This window comes from Pteropus vampyrus, unplaced genomic scaffold (assembly GCF_000151845.1).
Source record: "Pteropus vampyrus isolate Shadow unplaced genomic scaffold, Pvam_2.0 Scaffold59, whole genome shotgun sequence".
Lineage (NCBI taxonomy): Eukaryota > Metazoa > Chordata > Mammalia > Chiroptera > Pteropodidae > Pteropus > Pteropus vampyrus.
In genome coordinates, this window is record NW_011888840.1 from 5,590,394 (window position 1) to 5,614,795 (window position 24,402).

Below are 24,402 nucleotides of genomic sequence, written 5' to 3' on the forward strand. Positions count from 1 at the left end.
CCGAGCACATGGGCCCGCGCGGGCCGGGCCGCTCGGAGCGGCCTGGTCTGCAGGGAGCAGCGAGGGGCCGCGAGCGAGGATGGACCCCGGTACCCCCCAGAAGCCCCTCAGTGGATTTCCACGCGGAAAGGATGTTGGCGGCCCCGGTGACACGGCTTGGATCCACCTTCCAGTAAGTTAGGGTTTTCTCCTCTGCGTGTCTGAAAACTCGTTTCTGAAAAGCTTTGGGGCCTTGCGGGTCGGTATGCGCAGTGAGTTGCTGGACAGAGGAAGGGGCTTTCGGACCACGGGGGTGTGTGTGTGTGTCTGTGTGTGTGTGTGCGCGTCTGTTAACCGTGCACTTTTCCTCATCACCAGGCTCAGGACGGGCAGGGAGTTTGGGCGTTTGGGGAGAGGGGGAGGGGAGGAGGCTGACATCAAACGCCCGAGCATAGAGAGAATTCTGGATTTTATGCACTTGATCGAGGGGCTATTACCTAATGTCTAAAAATAGACTACCTCCAATCAGTACCGGTTTGGGGTCGCAGATGTGGCTTGGAGGCCCCTTTCAGGGAAACTAGAAGTCTGTGAGCCATATGATGCTCCTTCCATCCTTTGACCATCTCCTCCCCACCCCCACCCCCACCCCATGATTTCCGAAAACTCAGCAACTCTGTTTTCTGAAACTTTCTCTGCTTTTGCATTGCATTTCCAGATTTGCTGGATGCTCCCAAAGCTTTATCACCGTAATTCTTTTGGGACTGGCTGTTGATTTAATTTTTACCCTCTCTCGGCTAACGTGCTCTTCTTTATGCCAGTGTTTGTGGTCGGGTGTAGGCTTCCAGGAAGGACAGCCATGAGGCTGCATGTGTTCGCTGTGTGGATGCACCGTGGATTTTCCTGATAGTTTGCAGGCATGGAATATTATGTTCACAGGAGCTTCTGACTTCAGGCCCTTCTAGAAGATGGGAAAAGAGAGGAAATCACTTGCGAGGGTTTTTAGGGAGAATAGGGTGAGGTTTTGGTGTTTCCTTTCTGGTCTTAGTTTTCCAGAGAGAGGCTGGCTGGCAGCCCCCTCTGAGCCACCTCACCACCACAGCTAGCCCCTGCTTTTGGAATTGTTTCCTTGCTGGAGGAAACCGTGGAGAAATGGGTGTTTGTGTGTGGTGGGTGGGCCTGGGCCCTGGGGACATGGGCACTGTATCTGCTTTACTGTTTGTTATGGGATGATGCAGGCCTGTTTTGCATACTGGCGGTGACAAGTTGAGGCTTGTTCATTTGACACAGTCCTGTGGTCACAGCGAATCTTTCTAAGGCTCCAACCAGTGAAGAAGGGGGTTGTATGGCTCCTGTGAACCCTGAGTGGAACTTCCTGAAAGATTTATTAGGAGAAAAACCTTCCTAGAAGCAGCAGAAGAACAAATTCAGAATCCCAGGCTGAGCAGAGCCTCGTGGCCGGGTCTCTACTGTGTCTTGGAGGCGAGGACGGCCTCGTGGTCTAAGGCCTTGGCGAGGAGGCCCAATGGGAATTCCACGTGTGAGTCTGGGGTTGGAAAGGCTGGGTGGGTCCAATGCCCACTGTTAGGCTGTCCCCGATGAACCCAGAGGCTATTTGTTATGTGGGCACATTGTTGTTTTATCTGGTAGAAGGTGATTTTCTGTTGTTATTATTGCTTTAGCTACTTTGAGTGTAAAATTTTGCACAAACCAGGCTTCTCTTGAAAAGTAGAAGAAATCAGTTTCTTTTTCTGATTGATCCTCCGCCTCCCCCTCCCCCACTCTCCCATGCTTTCTGGTGTGCTCTCCTGTCCCTGTCTGGAGCTGTTCTGGGCTGGAAAGAGGGAGTTTTTTTTCTCAGCTGTGGCATATCTAACCCCCACTGGTTTGTGTGATTGCTGGTCTAAAAACCGGGTGACTGTATCACCGTCCACATCCAGTCAGTAGCTTGTGCTTTTAGCTTTTTTTCTCCTGAATGGCAGGCAGGCAGGCTGGCTGAGTTGGGGAGCCCATGTCTACCATGCTCAGGGCCTTCTTCTTCACGGGGAGGGACGCTGTTCTACAGCTCAGCTAAGGGGGCTCCAGGACGATAAGACACTCTTCCTTATTCCTCTTTGTGTGAAGTGTCCCTGACTTTGTTCAGACCATTGGCAGATCGACCCTTTTCTGGGAAAATGAGGACCTTGGATGGTTGGCTGGTCAGGTCCCATGGAGAGGGGTCAGCTGCTGGCCTGTTAATGACTGTTCTTCACCGCGTGGACTCCGGGGCTTTTAATTTTGGAGTTCCTTTCATAGCAGGGTGTAGACATGGCACTCTCCCTGTTTATTTTTTCCCTTCCTTCTTCCTTCCTTCCTTTTTCCTGCCTTCCTTTTTCCTTCCTTCCTTCCCTCCTTCCTTCCTCCCTTCCTTCCTCTCTCCCTTCCTTCCTATGCCGATTTGTGATCTCTTTAAGAGACCAACACCCCCACCTTTATACACCCAGTGTCTGCAGGGGCAACCAGACCCAAGATGGGAACAGAGTAATAATCTAGAATAATTTTTGCCATTGATGAACCCTGTCGATGGTCACTTCTATACCTTCCCCATATAACCTCAGAAATTCTAGGCCTTGCAGGAGAATGGTGCTAAAATGGGTTCTTTGATAGGCACCTCCTCTGTCTCTTCTGTTTTTCTGGCCCCAAGTAACTAATAACAGTAATTACTAATAACAATTACAATAATAGTCGTTCCTGTCATAACATTGAAATCAGATAGCTTGTCAAGCATGTTATTTGCAATTTATGCTCTCTACGACCCCACGAGACCATTCTAATAAAATGATGCAATGATGGAATTCTTATTGTGGGCCAACCACAGTTCTGAATGCTTTAGATGTATTATCTCATTTAATCTCCCAACAATCTTGTAAGATAGGATTATTATTATTATTATTATGGCTATTTTGCAGATGAGGAACCCTCAGCTCAGAGAGCTTAAAAATATTTCCCCCGGGGTCACACAGCTAGAGAGTGGCAGAATCATCTAGATTTGGACCAGGGCTGTACTACTCCCCGGGCCCATTCTCAGAAGTTAGACAGTGAAATTCCGAACAAGCAAAGGATGCTTCTTGGCCCGGACCAGGAGGATTGAGTGTGTTCTCTAGTCTCCCCATTTCGCCCAGGCACAGTTAGAAAATGTATCACCTTGCATGAAAACATTGCTCACTCTGGCTGCCAGCCTGTTCTGCCTCGGTGGAGCAGGTTGCTGGCAGTGGGTCCAAGAAGCCTTGGGAGGGGGCTTCATTGCAGGGAAAGGACTGGGGTTCTGGGAAATGGGGCCTCTGGGGCCTGAGCAGGAGCCATGGGTAGAGGTCAGAAGCCTCAGTCTTGGTGCAGATTCTATGAGTATTTGCGAAATGCTACATCCAGGCACCCTGCCTGGCTATGTGACCAGCATTTAATTGCTATGAACCTTCACAACAGATGGGAGCTAGAACTCTTTTTGCAAATGAGCACATCTCCCCCCACCCCACGCTCCCCCCAACCATTCTGAGTACCACCTGCTTTTGTCCTTGGTGTTTAGGTCCTGTAGTGACCCTAACAATACAAAAATTGGAGTGGCACCTCTCACCCCTATCATTAAACCCTGAAACAACGCCGGGTTATGAAACACAGTGGTCTCAGTCACTTTTTGAATTGAAGAATTCTATAGGGGTTTTCTCTTATTTTCTCTTCCTCTTTTTGGGGGGGAGTGGGGGGTGGATTATGGAGTATTGTTTTGCTGGTGCCTGGTGGGTAATCTGACCCGCAGAATTGTTTACTTGCCTCTTTTCTCTAGTTGACCATGATCTCGTTGAGAGCAGCGGCCAGCTGGGGCTTTAGTCATCTTTGCAGGTCTGGTGGCTGGCTCTGCCCTGGTACTTTATGTGATCAGGTGGCTGCCAAGAGCTGCTTTGTTTTCAAGGAAACAAGCTGTGATCAGCCAACAGTCCTTGTCTTCTTAGATGTGAAACAGCCAGACTTGGTGGGACATGGAGGATTTGTCCCCAGGGAAAGGACGCTGAAGAAAGAGAAAGAAACCAGAAAGCAGCAGAGGCATCTGGAGATAGCTCAGGAGCAGCACAGATCTTGGTTACTTTGGGGCAAGTCGTGTCACCTCCCTAAGCCTCAGTTTTCTTGTCTGTAAGTGGGGGTCGATAAAGGATCAGCTTTGTAGGTTGCGGTGAGGAGGAACTAGGGGAAGGACAGCATGCGTTTAGCCAAGTGCCCGGGCTCATAGTAATCACTCAGTAAAACTTCCCTAATATTATTACGGTTATAATTATCGGGTTTTGTTACTTCCTGTGGCTGCTCCGGAGGAGTGGTTTCTGAATAGATTTTAACGTGTAAAGGTAACATTCTGGTTACATAGCTCGTAAGGTGGCAGTGACTTTACCAGAGTTCTCTGCAAGCATCTGAAAGGAATGCCAGCTAATGTAAGTAAGAAGGAGATAAGAAACCAGGAAAGCTGCAGGAGCAGGTCGCAGAAAGGACAGAAGCGGAGGGCGTCCCTCCAGTGGCATTGCCTTTGCGAGTCGCCGAAGCCACCTCTTCCTTCGTCCGTGTCCTCAGCGGCTGCACGGAGTCCAGCACTTACTTTCTCCCTCCCAGGGATGGCGCAAAGCGCTTAGGACAGAGGAAGTCACCTCTTGAGTAAGACAGAAAAGCAATCGTTATTATTGTTTATTACTCTTCAAGACTCCCTTTTCCTGGTAAATGAGCCCCAACGAACATTTGTTACTCTGTTAAAGATCCCTTCATTGATTGATTCATTCCTTTACTAAGCAGTTGCTGTGCGCCAGGCATTGTAGGTACTGGAGGCACAGAAGAGACACAACTCCCTGCCCTCCGGAGGCTTCCGTTCTAGCCTAAGATGCACAGTGGAGGCAGGGCGGTCCCCAGAGGGAGCGGGAAGTAGTCAGAGGAGGCAAAAACCGGAGCATGGGCTCCAGTGCAAGCGGACCTGGCACCGCTGTGTTAATTGATGCAAGGTGCTTATTTAGCACAGGGCCTGGTGGCAGGTAGTTACCATATACATGGTCATTGCTGTGTTTGTTGCTATTGGGATTCTGATTTTCCTTTGGCGCCTGACTCATGAAGTGGCAACTTGCCTTTCTCCCGTTTCCCTCCTGAGTTTTATTTTTTTATCATCTCGTTATGGACCGAATGTTTGCGTCCCTCCAAAATTTACATGTTGAAATCTTAACGTCCCAAAGGCCCCATCTCCAAATACGATCTCAATGTGATGGTATTTGGAGATGGGTCCTTTGGGAGGTGATTAGGGAGAGATGAGATCATGAGGGTGGGGTCCTCCTGAGAAGATGAGACCCCTCACGAGAGACACCAGAGAGCTTTCTTCTCTCTAGGACACAGAGAGAAGGAGGCTGTTTTATAAGCCCAAAAGAAAGGTCTCACCAGAGACCGAATTGGTTGGAACCTTGATCTTGGCCTTCCCAGCCTCTGGAACTGTAAGAAAGAATTTGCTATTGTTTAAGCTGCCCAGTCTATAATATTTTGTTATGGCAGTTTGAGCAAACCAAGGCAGTACTTCACTTGATATTCTGTATATCTGTCTTCTCTCACTAAATTGTAAACTCTATAAGGCTAGGGGCTTGCAGCAATTAATTCATTTTCATTAGTTGAACAAATATTTATTGTGTACCTCCTCTGTGCCAAGCACTGTTCTTGGTGTTGGGGATGCAGAAAGGAACATGAAAAGATTTCTGTGTTAATGGTGCTTATGTATCGCTGGGAAAGACAGATAAGGAACCGCAGACACAATAAACGAGGACAGTAAGGGTGCGTAGGGGGTAATCACTCTGTGGGAATGAGCAGAACAGGGTCAGGGGCTGTGGGGCAGGGTGGTCTGCAGTGTAAAGTTGCCTGGTCAAGGCAGGCTCCGCTGAGAGGCTGACCTTGGGGCAGCCTTGAAGGAGGTGAAGGAGTTAGTGTGGAGGGCGGTGTTTTGGGCCCTGGGGAGAGGCGGGAGAGGGGCTGAGGGCAGGAGCCAAGACAGAGGAACAGCGGAGAGAAGGGGGCGGGTGACACGCGGGGGACAGAGCAGGGTGCAACGCCGTTTCCTAGTTTCCTACGAGGTCAGCAGGCCTTTCTACGATCTCTGCCTTGTACTTAGTAAAATGGGGAGCGGCTGAAGGATTTTCAGTAGGAAGCCGATTTGATCTGATTTAGCTTTTGGAATGATCAGTCTGGCTGCTGTGTGGAGAACAGACTAACCCCGAGTCAGAAGCCCAGGCATCGGAGCAGTCGTGCACATGAGGCAGATGCTGGTCCAGGCCAGTAGTGGTGGACGTGGCCACAAGGAGTGGGCTTCTGGACTGTTCACCGCTGTGTCACCAAGCATCTAAAACTGTACTGTCCACTGTGGTAGCTTCTAGCCTTAGGTGGCCACTGAGCACTTGCCATGAGGCTATTCTGAATGGAGACGTACCATACATGTAGATTACACACTGGATTTCAAAGACTTAGTACCAAAAAAAGAGTGAGCTATTCCATTAATGAATTCTTTAATGTTGGTTGCATATTGAAATGAAATTTTGGATATATTGGGTTAAATATAATAATTTAATTTCGCCTGTTTCTTTAAACATTTTTAAACCTGGCTACTAGAAAGTCTAAAAGAACCCGTGGCTCATGTCTTATTGTCATCAGACAGTGTGGCTCTAGAACAATGCCTGGGACATGGTAGGCTTTCAGCGAGTCGAAGGGGTGACTGAGCGAGTGCTAGGCACAGGGAGCTCTGCAGTAAGAAACCATCCCCGCCTTCAGGAAGCTCCCAGTGCGGGCCAGTGGCAGATCATTGCTAGGATGGAGGGAAGCCGTCAGGTGTGGCCGAGGTGGGAGAGGCAAAATGGCCAAGTGGGCTGGAGGGTTGGGGGGACTCTCAAGAGCCCTTTTATTTAAATGAGCCTTGCAAACGCGGGGCACTTGCCAGCTATTTTAGCCTAGGAGTGACTTCCCAGGTTTACATTTAGAAAGATGGCAAACAAATGTGGGTTTCTGGTGGGAGGTACCTGAGCTGGGAGTTGCAGACTCTTGTTGGGCAGATCTGTGACTAGGGAAATTTAAACTTTCTTCGAATGAAAGAAATACAAGCTTATCTTTAAAAACCTGGGGGAAAAGTCTATAAAAGGTAACTTATTTCTTGAGTTAAATATAATCACTGTTTTATCTTTATCGTTGCTTTAAAAAAATTGTAATTGTGGTATATATGTTTGCATCCTGTGTTTTCATAATTACCATTAAGCTATGGCATTCCATGCCATTTTTATTGGGTAGATTATATTTTATTATTCGGTTCGGTGGCTGTTATTTTACTTAATCATTCTTTCAATGTGGATGCTTAGCTCATAATAGACTGTTGATATCAAGTTACATTTAAAAAAAAATAAATCCCCAGTTCTAGGATTATTGCATCAGAGCCTCTCAATATTTTAAAAGTTTTAGGTAAATATTGTGGCTCATGAGATTTGCAGCAAAGCCAAATTTGCTGTTTCCTTCTGTCTGTGATACACTGATAAGTCATTACATTTATGCATCGTGTATATTACATGCTAAGCATGTGTTTCCATACGTCATATGCACCTGTATGAGTTTTTTCTTTACTTTCATTTATTGAGCAGGTATTTATAGAATGATTATTTTATTCCAAGCACTGTTCTAGGCCTTGTGGGTATCCAGGAGCAAACATACACACAATGCAGGTGCTGGTCCAGGCTGGTAGCTGCTGATGTGGCCCCAAGTAATAGGCCAAAACAGATAAAATAGCAGTTTTGATGGATCTTATTATTTAGTGTGGGAGACAGTCAAAGAAGTAAACATACGCAAAATAACATTATTATAAGCAATATGAAAGAACATGAAATAGAATAATGTGAGAAGATTGCTTATAGGGGGTGAGGGGATTTACGCTGAAATCTTGCATTTAAGTGAGACTTGGGAGAACTTAACCAGAGAAGGAGAAAAGAATAAACGAAAGGAAAAGAAGGATAAATATGATGATACATTAATGAAAAAAAGCACATCTAAGCAAAAAAAAAAAGAAAAAAAAAAAGTTAGAATAATAAAGAATAGTTCCCAAAAGTCAATAACAAAAAGTCAACAACCGCATAGCAAAGTAAGTAAAAGACATGAGCAAGCATTTCTCAAAAGAGGAAAGCAAAATGCATGGGACATGTGACAGATTCTGAATCTCGCCAACAAAGGTTTGTTGCGGTCTGCTTTATATGCAGTAGAATTTCCCTTCTCTAGTGTACAGTGCTAGGCGTTTTGATAAATGCATACAGCTGTGTCACATAGTCTTGGAATCATCACTATCACCCATCACTCATTTCCATCACGCCCCATCCTCCCCTCTTGACCGTTTGTGGTCAGTCTCCTTCCCCACTTCTAACAACCGCTGATTTGTTTTCTGACCTTACAGTTTTGCCCTTTTCATATAAATGGGATCATACAGTATGAAGCCCTTAAGTCTGATTTCTGTTGCTTGGCATCTGCCCGATTCTTCCATGTTATGGTGTGTATCAGTAGTTTGGTCGTTTTGATGGCTGAGGATTTGATACACAGCTGTTTCTTTACCCATCCTCCAGTTGAAGGGCATTTGGGTTGTTTCTAGGGGATACATTTTCGTATTTTAAAATGTGCCCAAAATAGGAATTCTGATTCAAGTCTTGGCGAGGCTGGTGACAAAATCCCCACTCAGCTAGCGAGTGTGTGAGGTCGTTTGACTGATTGGCAGCATGCAGTAAAATGAAAAGCACATGTCTAGCCCGCTCCTAGGTAAACTTGAGAATTCATAGCTCATGCTCTGTGTTACTTAAGGATACTTAGAGGACGTGGTTCCATAGTGTAGCGGCTAGCACATCTGCTTTACACGCAGAAGGTCCTGGGTTTACGCCCCAGTGGACCTACGGTCCATGGTCTAGAGTCATGTCACCCTGAACAAGCCGGATGTCTGATCTTGGAAGCTAAGCAGGGTTGGGCCTGGTTAGTACTTGAATGGGAGACCACCTAGGAAGACCAGGTGCTGTAGGAATAAATAATAATGATGATGATAATAATAATAATGATGAAAAGGATACTTACAGCCCATTTTGTGAATGCCTACAAAATGGGCTGGAAGGATCTAGATCAAACTCACTATCATCATCTGGGCAAAGAGGAGGGAATGGGGCTGGTGGTGAGGCTCAAAGTTTACCTTACCGTTAATGCTCTTTAAAAGAATATATATAATTACATATATCACTTACACATTTTAAAAACATATGGAAAGGAAAGCAGACTGGGAGTGCACATGGCAGCATGCTCATTGTTGTAAGTTCTAGGCTCTTTAAATTTCTCATGAAAGTAGTTCGAGGGAAGGGTATACGGGCCCTACAGAGCAGCGTGGGTGAAGGACCCAGAGCAGGAAAATGTATCACAAGACTCCTGTGGCGGAGTGGAGTGACGATCCAGCGGCCAGAGACACAGGACGGGGTCCAGGGTGGGCAGGTGCCAGGCGGTGGAGGGCCATAAGTGCTTTATGAGCCGCTAAGTGGGCGGGGCCTGATTTGATTGACCTTTTTGCTGGGTAGATGGTGGATTGGATGATGAACAGTGGAAGCCGGAGGCCTGATTAGCGGCTGTATTGCAGCAAACTCGAAGAGTGACCTGACCCTGGCTGTCACAGTGGAGAGGGAGAGAAGACAGATTCAACGGCATTTATTTTGGAGATAGAAAGGACTTGTGCTTGGAAGGCAAAGTTGGAGGGGTTTCAGGTGGGCCTGTGAGATAGCCAGGGGACCTTCCAGACCCAGCAGAGGTGCTCGGACGTTACCCATCAGGCGATGGGGAGCTACAGGTGGTTTCTGACAGGGGCAGGGACGAGATAAGAGTGGCATTTCAGAGAGATCCATCTACACGTGGTGTCGCTGGTCTGGAGTCTGAAGAACATTCTAGTTAATGTAGCCAAGAGTGCACCAGTTACCCTCTTGCTGGATGGTTGACTTTTGCCATTTTTCAAAAGGAAATAGGAAGAAGCAAAGGTCCTCAGTGTGGAAAGCCCCCTGGAATTTATGGAAGAGCAGCTGTAGGAACAGAGGCCCCTTCCGGCATTTATTGTGACAGGGTTATTCCATTGTCCCACTTAAGTAATGATTCATTCAGCCGGGGCCAGGGGCAGCCTTGGGATCACTTCAGCCAATCTTCTCACTTAGAGATTTCAGAAAGAGATCACTCCTACGTCGTGGTACATTACTTTCTACAAAACAGACAATTGCATTTGGTCCGCGAAAAGCCCAGGAGGCGACGGCCAGAACGTCCTGGCCTGGTGTACACGCCGAGCACCGTGGGAATCGTAGCTTCCTGCAGCCGCTGTGCCTCCAGGTGCCTCTGTGTTCCCGTCCCCTCCTACAGGGCTGCCTTTGCCTCGGGACAGCTGGGAGGAGAGAGCTTCCCAGACTTGTTCCCTGGGAATAGGAGGGGAGCCTGGAGGCTGCTGCCCTTGGCCTTTGCTCTGTGCAGAGGTCCGGGCGGCCTCGGCCTCTCCTGTCCTCTCGCCAGGCCTTGAGGTTGGCAGACAGCAGAATCCTTCCTTGTCATATCTCTAGACATTCTGAACGTGCTTTCTCCATCAGAGACATTCCTCACATACTTATTCCATTAAAAAGGAAAAGGGTGGTTTTTTTTTTGGTTTGTTTTTTTAAGTGAGGGGTACTGAAGTAAAGGGGAGATCACTATTTCAGTGACTGTAACATACAGAAATTGTCTTGGCAGCCATGGATTAGATAGCGCGGTAAGGGTTTCACGTTTTGTACCTGAAGGATTCCTGACACCCTTGACCGTGATTATGCAACTAACTATCTCGTCTTTGGTCCAGCAGTAAGATCTGACATCACAGGCGCCAGAACCCCACTCCTGGGACTACCAGAGTCCCTCAGGCAGCTCCTGGCTGTCTCCCTGTTCCCACTCCCGCCCCGCTCCTGGCAGGAGTGAGTGAGCTTTTAAAGGGGCAAAACTAGATCCTGAAACTCAATGACTTAAAAGCTTTTAATGGCTTCCCATTATTAGTTCAAGTACCTGCTGCATAATAGGCCTTTAGTAAGTATTGATTGAATTGTCCAGTGAACGTGAAAGTGAATGGTGGAGCTGGGATAAGGACCTGGCCTCACGGACCCTAAAGGCTGAGTGCTTTCCATTGGTGGGCTTCGATCAGAAAGGAGGCTGTTCTGTTTGGTCAGGGGCAGCTGGAGAATATGGAGCTTGAATAATGTTGAAAGGTTGGACGATGTGATTCCTTTATTTTATTTTTTATTTTTATTTATTTTTTATTTTTTAACTTTTTTAGGCGAGGCAACCCTTGGTTGACCTCACAGATTGCAAGGACCTTGTCAGTTTACAATCCTTTATTTTTTATTTTATTTTTTATGCCTACAGCACCTGGACTTCCTAGGTGGTCTCCCATCCCAGTACTAACCAGACCCGACCCTGCTTAGCTTCAGAGATCAGACGGGATGGGGCTTGTTCAGGGTCGCATGGCCGTAGACAAGATGTGACTCCTTTAGAGGACTGGTGTCTGCAGATTCACGTCTAAGGTTTCTCATCTCACATGGGGAGGGAAGCAGCCAGCCGGGGAAATGGGACAAGTTTCAGTCCCTTTCCCCACTTTCTCTCCTAACTAACTCCTACTTATGCTTTATGTTGTAGCTTAGGGGTCACCTCCTCCAGGAAGCTTTCTTTCTTCCTCCCAAGCCTCTTGTGACCATCTGCTCCAAGCACCCTGCGTGGGTTATCACAGCTTACTCCACAGTGTATTGTGTTGCAACCATGAGTTCCTGTCAGGGCTTGCAAACTCCTCTGTTTGGGAGGATGAGCAGATCCTGTAAATGCACCAGGTGGGCCCAGAAGAATGCAGTGGGAAATATGGGGACTGACAAACAACTGGTCCCCTCTCTGGGGGGGAGGGGCAGCTGTTCTTAGATCCAGCCCCTCCTCCTCCTCTTCCCTCCCTTCCCCCTTTCTCATGCCAGAAAGTAGAGCCAGTGTTGCCAAAGCTTCCACCTTTTAAAGAGAAGCCAGATATTAAATGTAACTCTCCTGTTTTCAAATGTTTCAATTCAGATTTTTATGGAACACTAGCCGGCCAAACAAAATACATACGGGCCAGGTGCGGCCCCCCGTACAGCAATTTGCAGCCCTTGCGTATGGCTGTCTCTCTCCCATGGTCAAGCTCCTCCAGAGTGAGGTGCGTTTTTGTGCCCCGAGCACCTAGTCCTGAGCTGGCATATTGGGCACATCATGGCAGGCGCTCCCCGCTTAAATCTTTGCTGACTTGAATGCTTTACCTGCATATACAGTATGAACGATTTTTTTCCCCCTTTTTGCATATAATGTTCTGAAGAGCTTTTTCAGTCCCTTGTATGCTTTTGGGATTGGCTGTGTGTGCCTGGAAAAGTAATAATATTCTGAGATTCCAGAATGTTCTTTTCCTTTTCCTCTTCCTTTTCCACCCCCTCAATACATGTTGTCTTTTTTTTTTTTTTCTTGAGGAGGCCAGCCCTCCTGTATCCTGCCTTGCTCATAAGGTGTCGGTGGGCTGTGCCTGAGCAGCTCTGGTTTCCATGCTCCCCGACTTTTGCCCACCCAGTTGGTCAGCCATTGAGGATTGCGTCGGGGGAACAAGCATGAGTTCAGGTTTCTCTTCGTTTACAGTGAGCTATCACTGCAAAACTGCTGAAAGAAACAAACATCCCCTGGTGAAAGCCCAGGCCGTCTCATGCGTTTCCCATCTCGCGATCTTTCTGAGCCTCATGGAGGGAGAATGCAATTTGGGCGTGGCTGCTCGGGGCCTGTAGGAGCTTAATATGCGCCCGGAACTGTGTGAGGCTCTGGGGAGGTTAAAAAAAAAAAAAAAAGCGACTCTGGATTTTATAGTTTGGAAGATCCAGTCCTTGCCTTAGAGATGCAGAGTAATAGCAAAAAAGCACTGAGATGATGATAAGCATCAGTGGCATTACAACACAGCACAGTGTTATTAATAACTGTGATCAAGGGGCATACACAAGTGATTCTGTGTTTAATTTGGGGTGAGGCTGCCACACTCTATTCCACGACAGCCGCATCATTTCACATCTCCACTAGCAATGCACAAGGGTTCCTGTTTCTCCACATCCTCACCAGCACCTGCTATGTTCTTTAAAAAAAAAAAAAATTAATAGCCATCCTAATAAGTATGAAGTGGTATCTCATAGTGGTTTTGATGTGCATTTCACTATCGACTAGTGATGTTGAGCATCTTTCCAGGTGCTTATTGGCCAGTTGTACCGCCTCTTTGAAGAACGTTTTGTTGTTGTAGTTGACGTGTAGTAGTTCTTTATGCGTTCTGGATAAGTAATACCTTTTCAGGTATATGATTGGCAAATATTTTGTCCCATTCTGTAGGTTCTCTTTTCACTCTCTTGAAAGTATCCTTTGATGTACAGGAGTTTTTAATTTTGACGAAGTCCAACTGCACTGTTTTGTTGTTTTGTTTGTTTGTTTGTTTGTTTGTTTGTTGTTGTTGCTGGTATGAGACACAGGCATTGTGTGAAACTCAGCCAGGGCCACCTAGCCAGAGGTGGCGGAGTGCACGCCCTGACCACTGCTGGAGCGCCCCGAGTCCTCATCCTTCGGATTCCAGCGGCCAGCGTCTACCCTAGGCGGACGTCTCGGCTCAGCTCTGAGGTGTGCTATCTCACCCATCTCCTCAGCAAGGTTATCAGGTGGATGCTCTTACCTCACTTCCCAGCAGTGGCGGGGAACACCCAGCGCTCTGGTACCTGGCAAAGGTTTGCCCAGGGCAGGTGTTTACTTGCTGACGCTACAGTCAGCAGCGTGGCGGGGTCATAGCGGCCCCACCCTGGACATTCTGACATACCACATCACCTTCGAAGGCCTTTTTAGGAGTTGTGCTTCTCGCGGAAGAAATGACTAGCAAACAGTTTTTGATGTGACTAAATTGGTGAACGGATTTCGTGTAGCTTCCACGGTTAGTCCATGATATTCTACTGATAGCTACAAAAGAATAGACTAATTTATATAGGCTAATCATGAGGCATAGTAGTAAATAGACACCCGAGAACCCTCCCTCCTCCCTGCTTAGTAACTAGAATTTGACCGATAGTCGTTAGTTGAACCGCATCTTCTTTCTAGTCTCCCCACACCTCCATCCCTCAGTGCCCTCTCCCGGAGATGATTGCTGTCCTGAATTTTGGTGTTTATGATGTCCTTGCTTAAAATTTTCTTCTTCCTATATACCTAAGTGTCCCTAAATACTATATTTACCCTATTTTATTTTTGAGCTTTATAAAAATTCCGTACCGAATGCAGCTTTCTTTCCTACTTAGCATCACGCTGATAAGTCCACGTCCACGTATGCCACTGTGGTCTGTCCGCCCGCCCCTCCCCGCCCCCCGCTCCCCCGCAGTAATCCATTCCGTTGTGTGAACAGACCACAGCTTATCCGTTCTTCAGGGACCTGTGAGTGGTTGGCAGTTTTTTTTCCTTTTTGGCCACACAGACAGGGCTGCTGGGAGCACTCTTGTACACCTGGTCACACGTGCCAGAGGTTCTGGCCAGGGTGCTGGGGCCTGGTGCTGCTTTTAGATTCTCCCTGGATCATAGATTCTCAGAATTGCAAGGGACTACTTTGGCCAAGCGGTTCGCCCTCATCAGTAGTCTTGGGTGGTGCTGAAGTTCCTGGAGTTCTATGGCCAGGGATTCCCTCCTGCCTTCGCCTCATTCTGTTACTTAGTTCACTGTGCAATGAACTGAACTTCCTGCCTCCGTTTCCTCAGCCGTGAACTGAGGATAAAAGTCCAGGTCGTTGTGAGGTTTAAATGAGATAGTGCGTGCAACGAGATGCACTTGGGGCCAGGGTGATGATGAGCACCGAATAAATGCTCCCTGCTGCTGGCGTTCCTCCCGTTGGTATGTAAGGATGACTTCTACCTGCCCGAGACTGATGCTGAGGCAGAAACTGATGTCCAGGAGAGGGGCAGAGACTCGGACAAGGTCACACAGTGGCAGCGGTGGCATTGGAATTCTGGAAACAGCCCCAGGCCAGTTTACTCTTTCTTCAGAGCAGGCCCAGGATTCTAGGCAGGTTGGCAGTGCAGCCAGAGGGACCACTGCACTCCGCCAGGTGACCTTGACCTACGCTGGGGCTTTCTCTCTCTTCCTGTGCTCTTCTGCCGTGGAGGTGTGTTTAAGCTTGCTCACAGTTTAGATGCCCCCCAGCCAGGATAAGCCTTTGGGAAACAGATAAACTGATCCAGGTCTAATAGAATGGGCTCCCAGGAGGCCCCACCTGCCCTGGCTGCCTCTGTGAAGAGTAAATAGCCGGGAATTGCTGTGCTGCTGCATGCCTGCCTCACATTCCAGCCCTCAGGCCCAAAGTATGAGAAGAGGGCAGGCGGGTCTCTAACAGGAAAAGGATTGTTTCTTCAGCAAGATTCATTCATTCATTCCTTGAAGCAGACCCAGAGCCTGGGCTTTTTACCACCTGGGGTTCTGCCTGGTGTTTTGAACCATTTTGCTACTTGGCAGCAGAGACCACCAAGAGCCCCAAATAGCTGTTCACATGTGTTAGACGCCTAGAGACACAGAAAGCATCATGGACAAGAGTTGAGGCTCCTAGTTCACACCTCCTCGGTGTGAGTTCTACTTCTGCCTTCAAAAGTCTCAGATCTCCAGGAAGGGACCTCCTGAGCCTCAGTTTCCTCATATGAAGAACTAAAAGTGAATGGTGCCTACTAGATGCTTTGTTATGGGGATTGGATGAGATTTTGTGCATTAACAGCTTCTCCCAGAGCCTGCATATAGTAGGTGCTCAGTAAGCACTGGTTAGTAACATTCAGCCGTCCCTGTGAGCTCGGAGCAGGCTCCCTCGTATGGGCCTCATCACAACAGGGGCTCAGAAAATAAGTTTTGAGTGAGCGAGGGAGTTTAGTGCTTTCCAGTTTGAAATACTCATTTCTGCGCGTTGCTTCATTTTTTAAGTTCCTCACATTGGAGTCCTGGCATCCGTGCAAAATAACGCTACTCATGGACCTTGACGTCGTCATCTGTAAACTCCCGTTAGTCCGCATGTAAATAGCCTGTGTACCAGCCCTGTTCCAGGCACTCTTAATCTGTATATTTAATCCTTACAAGCGGCCTGTGTCGTCGGTATTAATTTCATCGTTTTACAGACAGGGCAATTGAGGCAGAGAGGTGAGTGACTATCTAAGGTAACAGCTAATTGGTAACAGCAGGGCCAGAGCCAAAAGTTGAAGCCCGGAGCCTAATTTTAGGATCTATGTGTCTTCACTGGTATGCTCTCCTGTCTACTGAGGGCTCCAGGTAGTTGACTGAGGGGTGCAATGAGGAAGAGCTGGGGGCATTTGGGAGAAGTTCATTAATGTCAGTCCCTGCCCAGTGCAGAGCAGTAGGGGGAAGTCCCCCAAGGTGAGCCGAAGCGGTAGAAGTAGGATTAAAACTCAGATGCCCCTTTGTTCTTACAACTGCAGATCATATCAGGTCCTATCTGGCAGCTGCAAGGATCCTCCGCATTCTTTCGTCCTTCTGGAATGTCGCTGGATGGAGTATGGTTCTAAGGGGAGGGCTGAGCATTTTGGGTTTGGAACTCTGCCTTTTTTAGAGATGTTTGTGGCCTGGTCGCTCCCTTGGGTTTTGTCTCGAGCCCCCAGTTCAGCTGAGAAATGCTGCTTCACGTCCAGTCATCACCCCTCCTATAGATGGGACCAGAGGTGGGAAGGAGACGCCTGTGTGCGGGATGAGGCTTAATCGGGGAGAGAGAGGGGATTAGCAAGCAGCAGGCTCATTTCATTTACTGGGGCCGGGCCAAATACGCACTCCCTCCCAGCCAAGAAACTGATAGCTGCAAAGCTGTGCCCTCCCCCCCGCCCTAGATTGACAGTGTACTTTTTGTTGTTGGAGTAAGTAAATTATGCTTTTTAAGGATGAGAAGAATGTCTCCCAGCTGTTGAGCAACCGGTTTAAACTTCCAGATGTTCCTCTCTGCCCAGGAAGCTGAGAAGGGTGCATGATTGGGTCTCTTTAAAACTTGATGCACAGACAGTTGATTACATTTTAGTGACTTGACTGTGATCCCCAGGGGAGCTGTATGTAGTATTTTCCTCTAGGGAAGGAGGCACCCAATCGCTAGCTGTAAGTGAAAACAAGTGAATTGGATTTACAGGCAGGAGGCCTGAGTTCTGGTTCCTGCTGGCTGTGTGACTCTGGGCTGAGCAGATGACCTCTCTGAGCCTCATTTTCTGAAACGTTCAACTTTTTTTAACAACTAGAGGAAGGATTGTTGTCTGGTATAACCTGAAAGGGGCTATTTAGATGTTAACTCTTATCATCAGTCAAAGGAACTGTATCTGACAATGGAAGAAGACAGAGATTAAGTCCATCTTCATTTATTTTCTTTAAGTTTTAACATTAAAAAAAAAGTCACCCATTCCCCCATTCTCTCCCCTTTGGCTTGTTCTCTATGAGTCCTTACGAGTTGATGTTTCTGTTTATTCGTTTGTTTTTTTACAGTCCACATATAAGTGAAATCAGTTTTTATCTTTCTCTGACTTATTTCACGTAGCATAATATCCTCTAGTTCCATTCATGCGAAAGGCAAAGTTTCCTTCTTTTTTATGGTTGGGTAATATTCTTTGTATATATCCACCACTTCTTTATCCATTCATCTGTCAATGGACACCTAGGCCGTTTCTATATCTTGGTTATTGTAAATAATGCTGCACCATCCTCACTTTTAATGTAGGAATACGGAGGCCCGGAGAGGTTGGGGTTTATTCAAGCTGTAGCTGGGCCTATGCTGTCCAGTCTCATAGCCAGTATGTGGCTAGTGAGCACTTGAAATGTGGAAACCTTGAACTGAAATGTGCTGTGAGTATAAAACGTACACTAGATTTCCAACTCTTAGTACAAAAAAGAGAATGAAAGTCTCTTTAGTAATTGTTTATATTGATTATATGTTGACATGATAAGATTTAGACAGATTAAATAAAATACATTAAAATAAATTTCACCTGTTTGTTATTATTTATTAATGTGACTACTAGAAATTTTAAAATTATATGTCTTGCATTATATTTCTATTTGACAGTGCCATGCTAGACTGTGACACAAATAAGTGTCGGGCTTCAGAGTTGTGCAGTGTACAACCTACACAACCGTGTGCGGCAGGCCTGCCAGGTCTGGACCAGACTGCTGGGTGTCCGCCTGGCTCTACCAGTCATTAGTTGTGTGGTATTGGTTAAGCTGTTTAACTTATCTGAGCTGCTGTCGTTCTGTCTATAAAATTGTAATGGTACTTACTTCATAGAGTCGTTGTAAGGTTTACATGAAATAATGTATATAAAGGCCTTAGAATACTGTCCAACCCATTTTAAGAACTCAGCAAGTCTTGGTTTTAATTGTTACCATAGTGGCTGTTGTTTGTTAGCACCTGGAGGCACAAAGATGGAAGGACCCCCAGTCTGCGGGGAACCAGAAAGGGAAAGAAACCAAATCAAAATGCAGCGATTGTTACAGGGTGTACACGCATCTGGGCAAATGAGGGCACATCCTTAGAAGCGGAACTGCCGACCTTGTTGGCCAGACGGGAGCAGGAAGGGCATTGCAGGCAGGTGGAAAAGTACCTGCACAGCTCAGACAGGTGGGAGCTGGGCTCAGTCTGGGAACCACAGGAGTTGTTTTCCTGAGCAAAGTGCACCGGTAGGAAAGGAACCCAAGTTAAAAGAGGCTGGAGCTGTGCATGGAGCCCACCCTGGGGACTTTCTACATGCAGAGACAGGGCAGAATTTTGAGCCAGAGAGTGACATGACCGGATCTGGGGATCAGGGTGTTCCTGCTTTGAGCAGGATGTATTGGAGAGAGGGCCAGAAGCCAGAGCAAGGAGGCCACGATAAGGAAGAATGGCATTTCAAAAGCCCATGTGGTCTGTTTTTGTTGTTGTTGTTGTTAAAGTTAAAAGCCTTTATATTCACAGTGGTCCGTACAGTGTGACACTTATCCGTCATCCCTTCCCAGCTTATCTCCGTGAGGCACTTGGAATGACGCGCACCGTTGATTACATTTTAGTGACTTGACTGTGATCCCCAGGGGAGCTGTATGTAGTATTTTCCTCTAGGGAAGGAAGCACCCAATCGCTAGCTGTAAGTGAAAACAAGTGAATTGGATTTACAGGCAGGAGGCCTGAGTTCTGGTTCCTGCTGGCTGTGTGACTCTGGGCTGAGCAGATGGCCTCTCTGAGCCTCATTTTCTGAAACGTTCAACTTTTTTAACAACTAGAGGAAGCATTGTTGTCTGGTATAACCTGAAAGGGGCTATTTAGATGTTAACTCTTATCATCAGTCAAAGGAACTGTATCTGACAATGGAAGAAGATAGAGATTAAGTCCATCTTCATTTATTTTCTTTAAGTTTTAACATTAAAAAAAAAGTCACCCATTCCCCCATTCTCTCCCCTTTGGCTTGTTCTCTATGAGTCCTTACGAGTTGATGTTTCTGTTTATTCGTTTGTTTTTTTACAGTCCACATATAAGTGAAATCAGTTTTTATCTTTCTCTGACTTATTTCACGTAGCATAATATCCTCTAGTTCCATCATGCGAAAGGCAAAGTTTCCTTCTTTTTTATGGTTGGGTAATATTCTTTGTATATATCCACCACTTCTTTATCCATTCATCTGTCAATGGACACCTAGGCCGTATCTATATCTTGGTTATTGTAAATAATGCTGCACCATCCTCACTTTTAATGTAGGAATACGGAGGCCCGGAGAGGTTGGGGTTTATTCAAGCTGTAGCTGGGCCTATGCTGTCCAGTCTCATAGCCAGTATGTGGCTAGTGAGCACTTGAAATGTGGAAACCTTGAACTGAAATGTGCTGTGAGTATAAAACGTACACTAGATTTCCAACTCTTAGTACAAAAAAGAGAATGAAAGTCTCTTTAGTAATTGTTTATATTGATTATATGTTGACATGATAAGATTTAGACAGATTAAATAAAATACATTAAAATAAATTTCACCTGTTTGTTATTATTTATTAATGTGACTACTAGAAATTTTAAAATTATATGTCTTGCATTATATTTCTATTTGACAGTGCCATGCTAGACTGTGACACAAATAAGTGTCGGGCTTCAGAGTTGTGCAGTGTACAACCTACACAACCGTGTGCGGCAGGCCTGCCAGGTCTGGACCAGACTGCTGGGTGTCCGCCTGGCTCTACCAGTCATTAGTTGTGTGGTATTGGTTAAGCTGTTTAACTTATCTGAGCTGCTGTCGTTCTGTCTATAAAATTGTAATGGTACTTACTTCATAGAGTCGTTGTAAGGTTTACATGAAATAATGTATATAAAGGCCTTAGAATACTGTCCAACCCATTTTAAGAACTCAGCAAGTCTTGGTTTTAATTGTTACCATAGTGGCTGTTGTTTGTTAGCACCTGGAGGCACAAAGATGGAAGGACCCCCAGTCTGCGGGGAACCAGAAAGGGAAAGAAACCAAATCAAAATGCAGCGATTGTTACAGGGTGTACACGCATCTGGGCAAATGAGGGCACATCCTTAGAAGCGGAACTGCCGACCTTGTTGGCCAGACGGGAGCAGGAAGGGCATTGCAGGCAGGTGGAAAAGTACCTGCACAGCTCAGACAGGTGGGAGCTGGGCTCAGTCTGGGAACCACAGGAGTTGTTTTCCTGAGCAAAGTGCACCGGTAGGAAAGGAACCCAAGTTAAAAGAGGCTGGAGCTGTGCATGGAGCCCACCCTGGGGACTTTCTACATGCAGAGACAGGGCAGAATTTTGAGCCAGAGAGTGACATGACCGGATCTGGGGATCAGGGTGTTCCTGCTTTGAGCAGGATGTATTGGAGAGAGGGCCAGAAGCCAGAGCAAGGAGGCCACGATAAGGAAGAATGGCATTTCAAAAGCCCATGTGGTCTGTTTTTGTTGTTGTTGTTGTTAAAGTTAAAAGCCTTTATATTCACAGTGGTCCGTACAGTGTGACACTTATCCGTCATCCCTTCCCAGCTTATCTCCGTGAGGCACTTGGAATGACGCGCACCTACGAGTTGATTCAGCTTGATGGGGATTTGGGTTTGTGCCAGGTCGTTGGGAAAGCTTGCTCCCAACAGGCTACAGGCCTGTCCCCCTGACAGCTGACTTCATACAGGAGAGAGAGGGATGTGAGCATTAAGGCAGGAAGCACTTGCTCATAGTCTGTTTGAATTCAGAGTCTAACGCCTTTTTAAAAGAATTAGGTTTTAAATCGGAATAATGCACGCACATATTTAAAATCAAATGGGAAAGGTTTATATGGAAGAGCAGACTCCCAGCCCCCTTCCCACCTGCCCTTAGTCCTCTTCCCAGAGTGAGGGGGCAGGGGGAGCGTGGGTGGAGGTAGGTCAGTATCTGTAAGTAACAGTCCGGGTGGCCTAGCTCTGCACCCGGGGTCCTCCCCTGCATCCTGACTCATACTTGCTGAGGTATCAGTGTGACTGCTCTTCCCTCTTCCACCTCCCTTTCTCTGAAATCTGTATTTTCACATTGGCAAGGTGTGTAACATATTCTCTCCCACGTCCATAACGAAGACTTCTGTGCTTTATCTGCAGGATTTGTTCTAAAAGTTGCAACATTGGGAAACAGCATTTCGGTGATGATGCGTGCAGATGGCTCCCCTGCACATCCAAGCATAGACATTGACTATGTTTCTTTTCTGGACAGCTGTCTGTCTGCCCTGGGATTTCGAATGCCCTCCTCCTCTCTTGAGCTATTTGGCTTTATCCCGAGAGTAGCTGCTTTTTGAACTCGCTGTTCCATCAAGCCCCCGCCCCCTGCCCTGTTTCTCAGATCACCCTCCCCAAGTGATCACACCCCCAAGCCTCCTGCTCCCTAGTAGTCTGGTTACTGCTGACCTGCCATGGTGTTGACAAATCCTGGGCTTCCCTTTCTCAGCTCTCCACGGCTCTTCTGGCCTTGACTCACTTTTTACTAGGTTTCCCCATTAATCTCTTTCTAAGTTCATGCCTTTATTTTGCAGGATCGTGTAACTGGTTTAGGGGCATAATCTGAAAACTCAGTAAATTCATCTCGATCTCCTATTCCACCTGTTGGTCATTTTATCCAGGAGCGTGGGTCATCATTTCTTTCAAATAATGCTTATTTTTATAAGGAAGTTTTCTTTTTAGAAATATGAAAATTTGGCAAATGTTAAGAGTATAAGAAAGACAATACTAAAAACACATTTTGCTGATTTTTCTTTTTTCTTTGCATATTTCTTTCAAATTTGAATCAGCTCACGTCGACAGTTTTATTGGATTTTCTCTTAAGATAATGAAAGTATTTCCAGGTAGTATTAAAAGCAGGCTTCTACGTATCATTTCTAATGCAGTGTAACATTGCATTCTTCCGGTTGCCGTGAAAGTTTGCCATTTTCCCAATTTTGCCTGTAATTTTGAATATGAAGGATATTTCCTATATTTTTCTCTCATAACTAGGGCTGAGATAAGTGTTTTTGTATGTGTGTGTATGTGTGTGTATGTGTGCACCAATAAACCTACTTCCATGTTTCACATTGCCTTAGGATAGATTTCTGGAAGTAGAATAACCAAGGCAAAAGTTGTAGACATTTTCGAGGCCCTTGATCCATATTAAGTTGCTTCCCCGTTTGGTTTTGCCAAATCGCAGCCACAAGATGACAGCCAATGTTTCCCCTGTATGCAGCTGCTTTCTTGGGAAGCTTGGTTTCTGAAGTCATGGGTCTTACTGAGAAGAAGCAGGTAGCTCTTCAGCGTGTGTCATGGTTTCTCATTATGATTTTGGGTTCCACTTAAATACTACACTTTGATGCTCTGTAGGACTGCAGTGACATTCATGCACTGAGGTTTGCCTTGGCTGAGTGGAGAGAATCCTGGCCTGGGCCTGAGGACCGATCCCTGTCAGTCTCACCTAAGTCTAAGAGATCTTTGGAAGGTAACATTGCTTCTGTCAACCTTGCTTTCTCACGGGTTAGCGATAGATCATGCCACCTCTTTTAGGGTTGGTGGACGGAGAAATGAGCTAATATAAATCTGACCTATAAGGAGAGCACTGCCATATTCCATTTGGGGGATGCTTTAGTGGAAATCAAAGGCACTGGTCTTGGATGCAAAACCAAAGGGTTCAGGTTCTGACTTTGACACATTTGCCTAGACATGTGTTCCTTGTAGTCGCTCGGCTTCACTGGAGATAAATACATGTGTCGTCCGGCTTGCAGCTCTTCCCTGCTATATGTGTCTCCCAAAACAATGACAAGGGAGAAATGCGTTTGCATCCTATTTGCCTACCACTTACCACTATGGGACCCAGCTATGGACGAGGAGCTTGTTCTTGGACCTCAGTTTCTTTTCCTATGAAATAGAATAATAAACCGGGCCTGATCTCCTAAGGTAGTTGTGAAGGTTGGAAGAGACGGTGACTTGCTTGGCCCAGCGCCTGTCCTGGGGAGGGCTCAGGAGAGGTTGTGTGTTGGTAGCCGACCTGACAGGTCCCCAGAGTTGAGTGAGACCACCCTCTGGGTTAGCTTCTCAAGCCGGTTGCCAGTGGCTTTTGGCAGGTAGGTTTATAGTTGGGACTCTTGAGGGTCAGAAGGGGCCTCATTTAAGCTTGTCATTAGACAGATGACAGAGTCGAGTTCCAAATGGTGAGTAGTTCTTTTGGAACTTTCTCACTGTTCCCATTCGTGTGTCAAAAGTCTGTCTGTCTGTCTCTCTCACACAACACACACACACACACACACACACACACACACACACACACACACACAATCACAGACTAGGTCTGGAAGGTGCACAAAGGAAATGGTGATAGTGGCTGCTGCTGAGCAGGACGATTCGGTCCTTCTCGGAGCAGAGGGAAGCTTAGCAGGGACTGCGTGACTCGTCATCCTCTTGGGAAATTTTACCACGTGCATGTATGTCTCAAATGAATAAGAAACAAGTTTTTAAAAATCCACCAGATAGTAAAAGATCTTTGAATGCCATTGCACTGGCTTCCTACTGCGTTAATCAGAAGCCCCAGGAGTCTTCAGAAATCTCTGTTTATAGCCATCCACCTGAACCCATGTCCTGTGGCCGCAGGAACAGAGGGCTTTCTTCCCCCACACGGACCATCTCCCACCCCCTCGCTGGCCTCCCTTTTTACCTTCTGGAATCTGCCAACCTGAGTGCTGGGTCCTAGACACCCATCCCCTGGTCCCCCGGCAGCTGACCGCCCCTCTTTTCTGCCCACTGGGGTGGCCTGTATGGCAGAGTCCTGGGCCCGACTGAGTGGGCCTGAGGCTGGAGGCCTTGGCCTCCTCCTGTCCAGCCGCCT

The 24,402-nt window shown here is 46.8% G+C and overlaps 1 protein-coding gene and 1 pseudogene across 7 annotated transcripts in view; one reads left to right on the plus strand and one right to left on the minus strand.

Moving 5' to 3' along the window:
• Positions 1–6: 6 nt before the first annotated feature.
• LOC105292562 overlaps positions 7–24,402 on the plus strand; it is a 713,386-nt gene continuing 688,990 nt past the window's right edge. For 6 of the 7 annotated variants that reach the window (XR_002780492.1, XR_002780528.1, XR_002780525.1 and 3 more), the window contains exon 1: positions 7–172. Coding sequence is in view for 3 of the 7 variants with exons in the window: in XM_023530985.1 (XP_023386753.1) it covers positions 80–172 (93 nt within the window). In the remaining 4 variants the exon portion in view is untranslated. Of the gene's footprint in view, positions 173–22,907; positions 23,023–24,402 lie in introns of all 7 variants that reach the window. The other variant, XR_002780527.1, reaches the window with a different exon arrangement.
• Positions 11,416–11,534, minus strand: LOC111740208 (annotated as a pseudogene).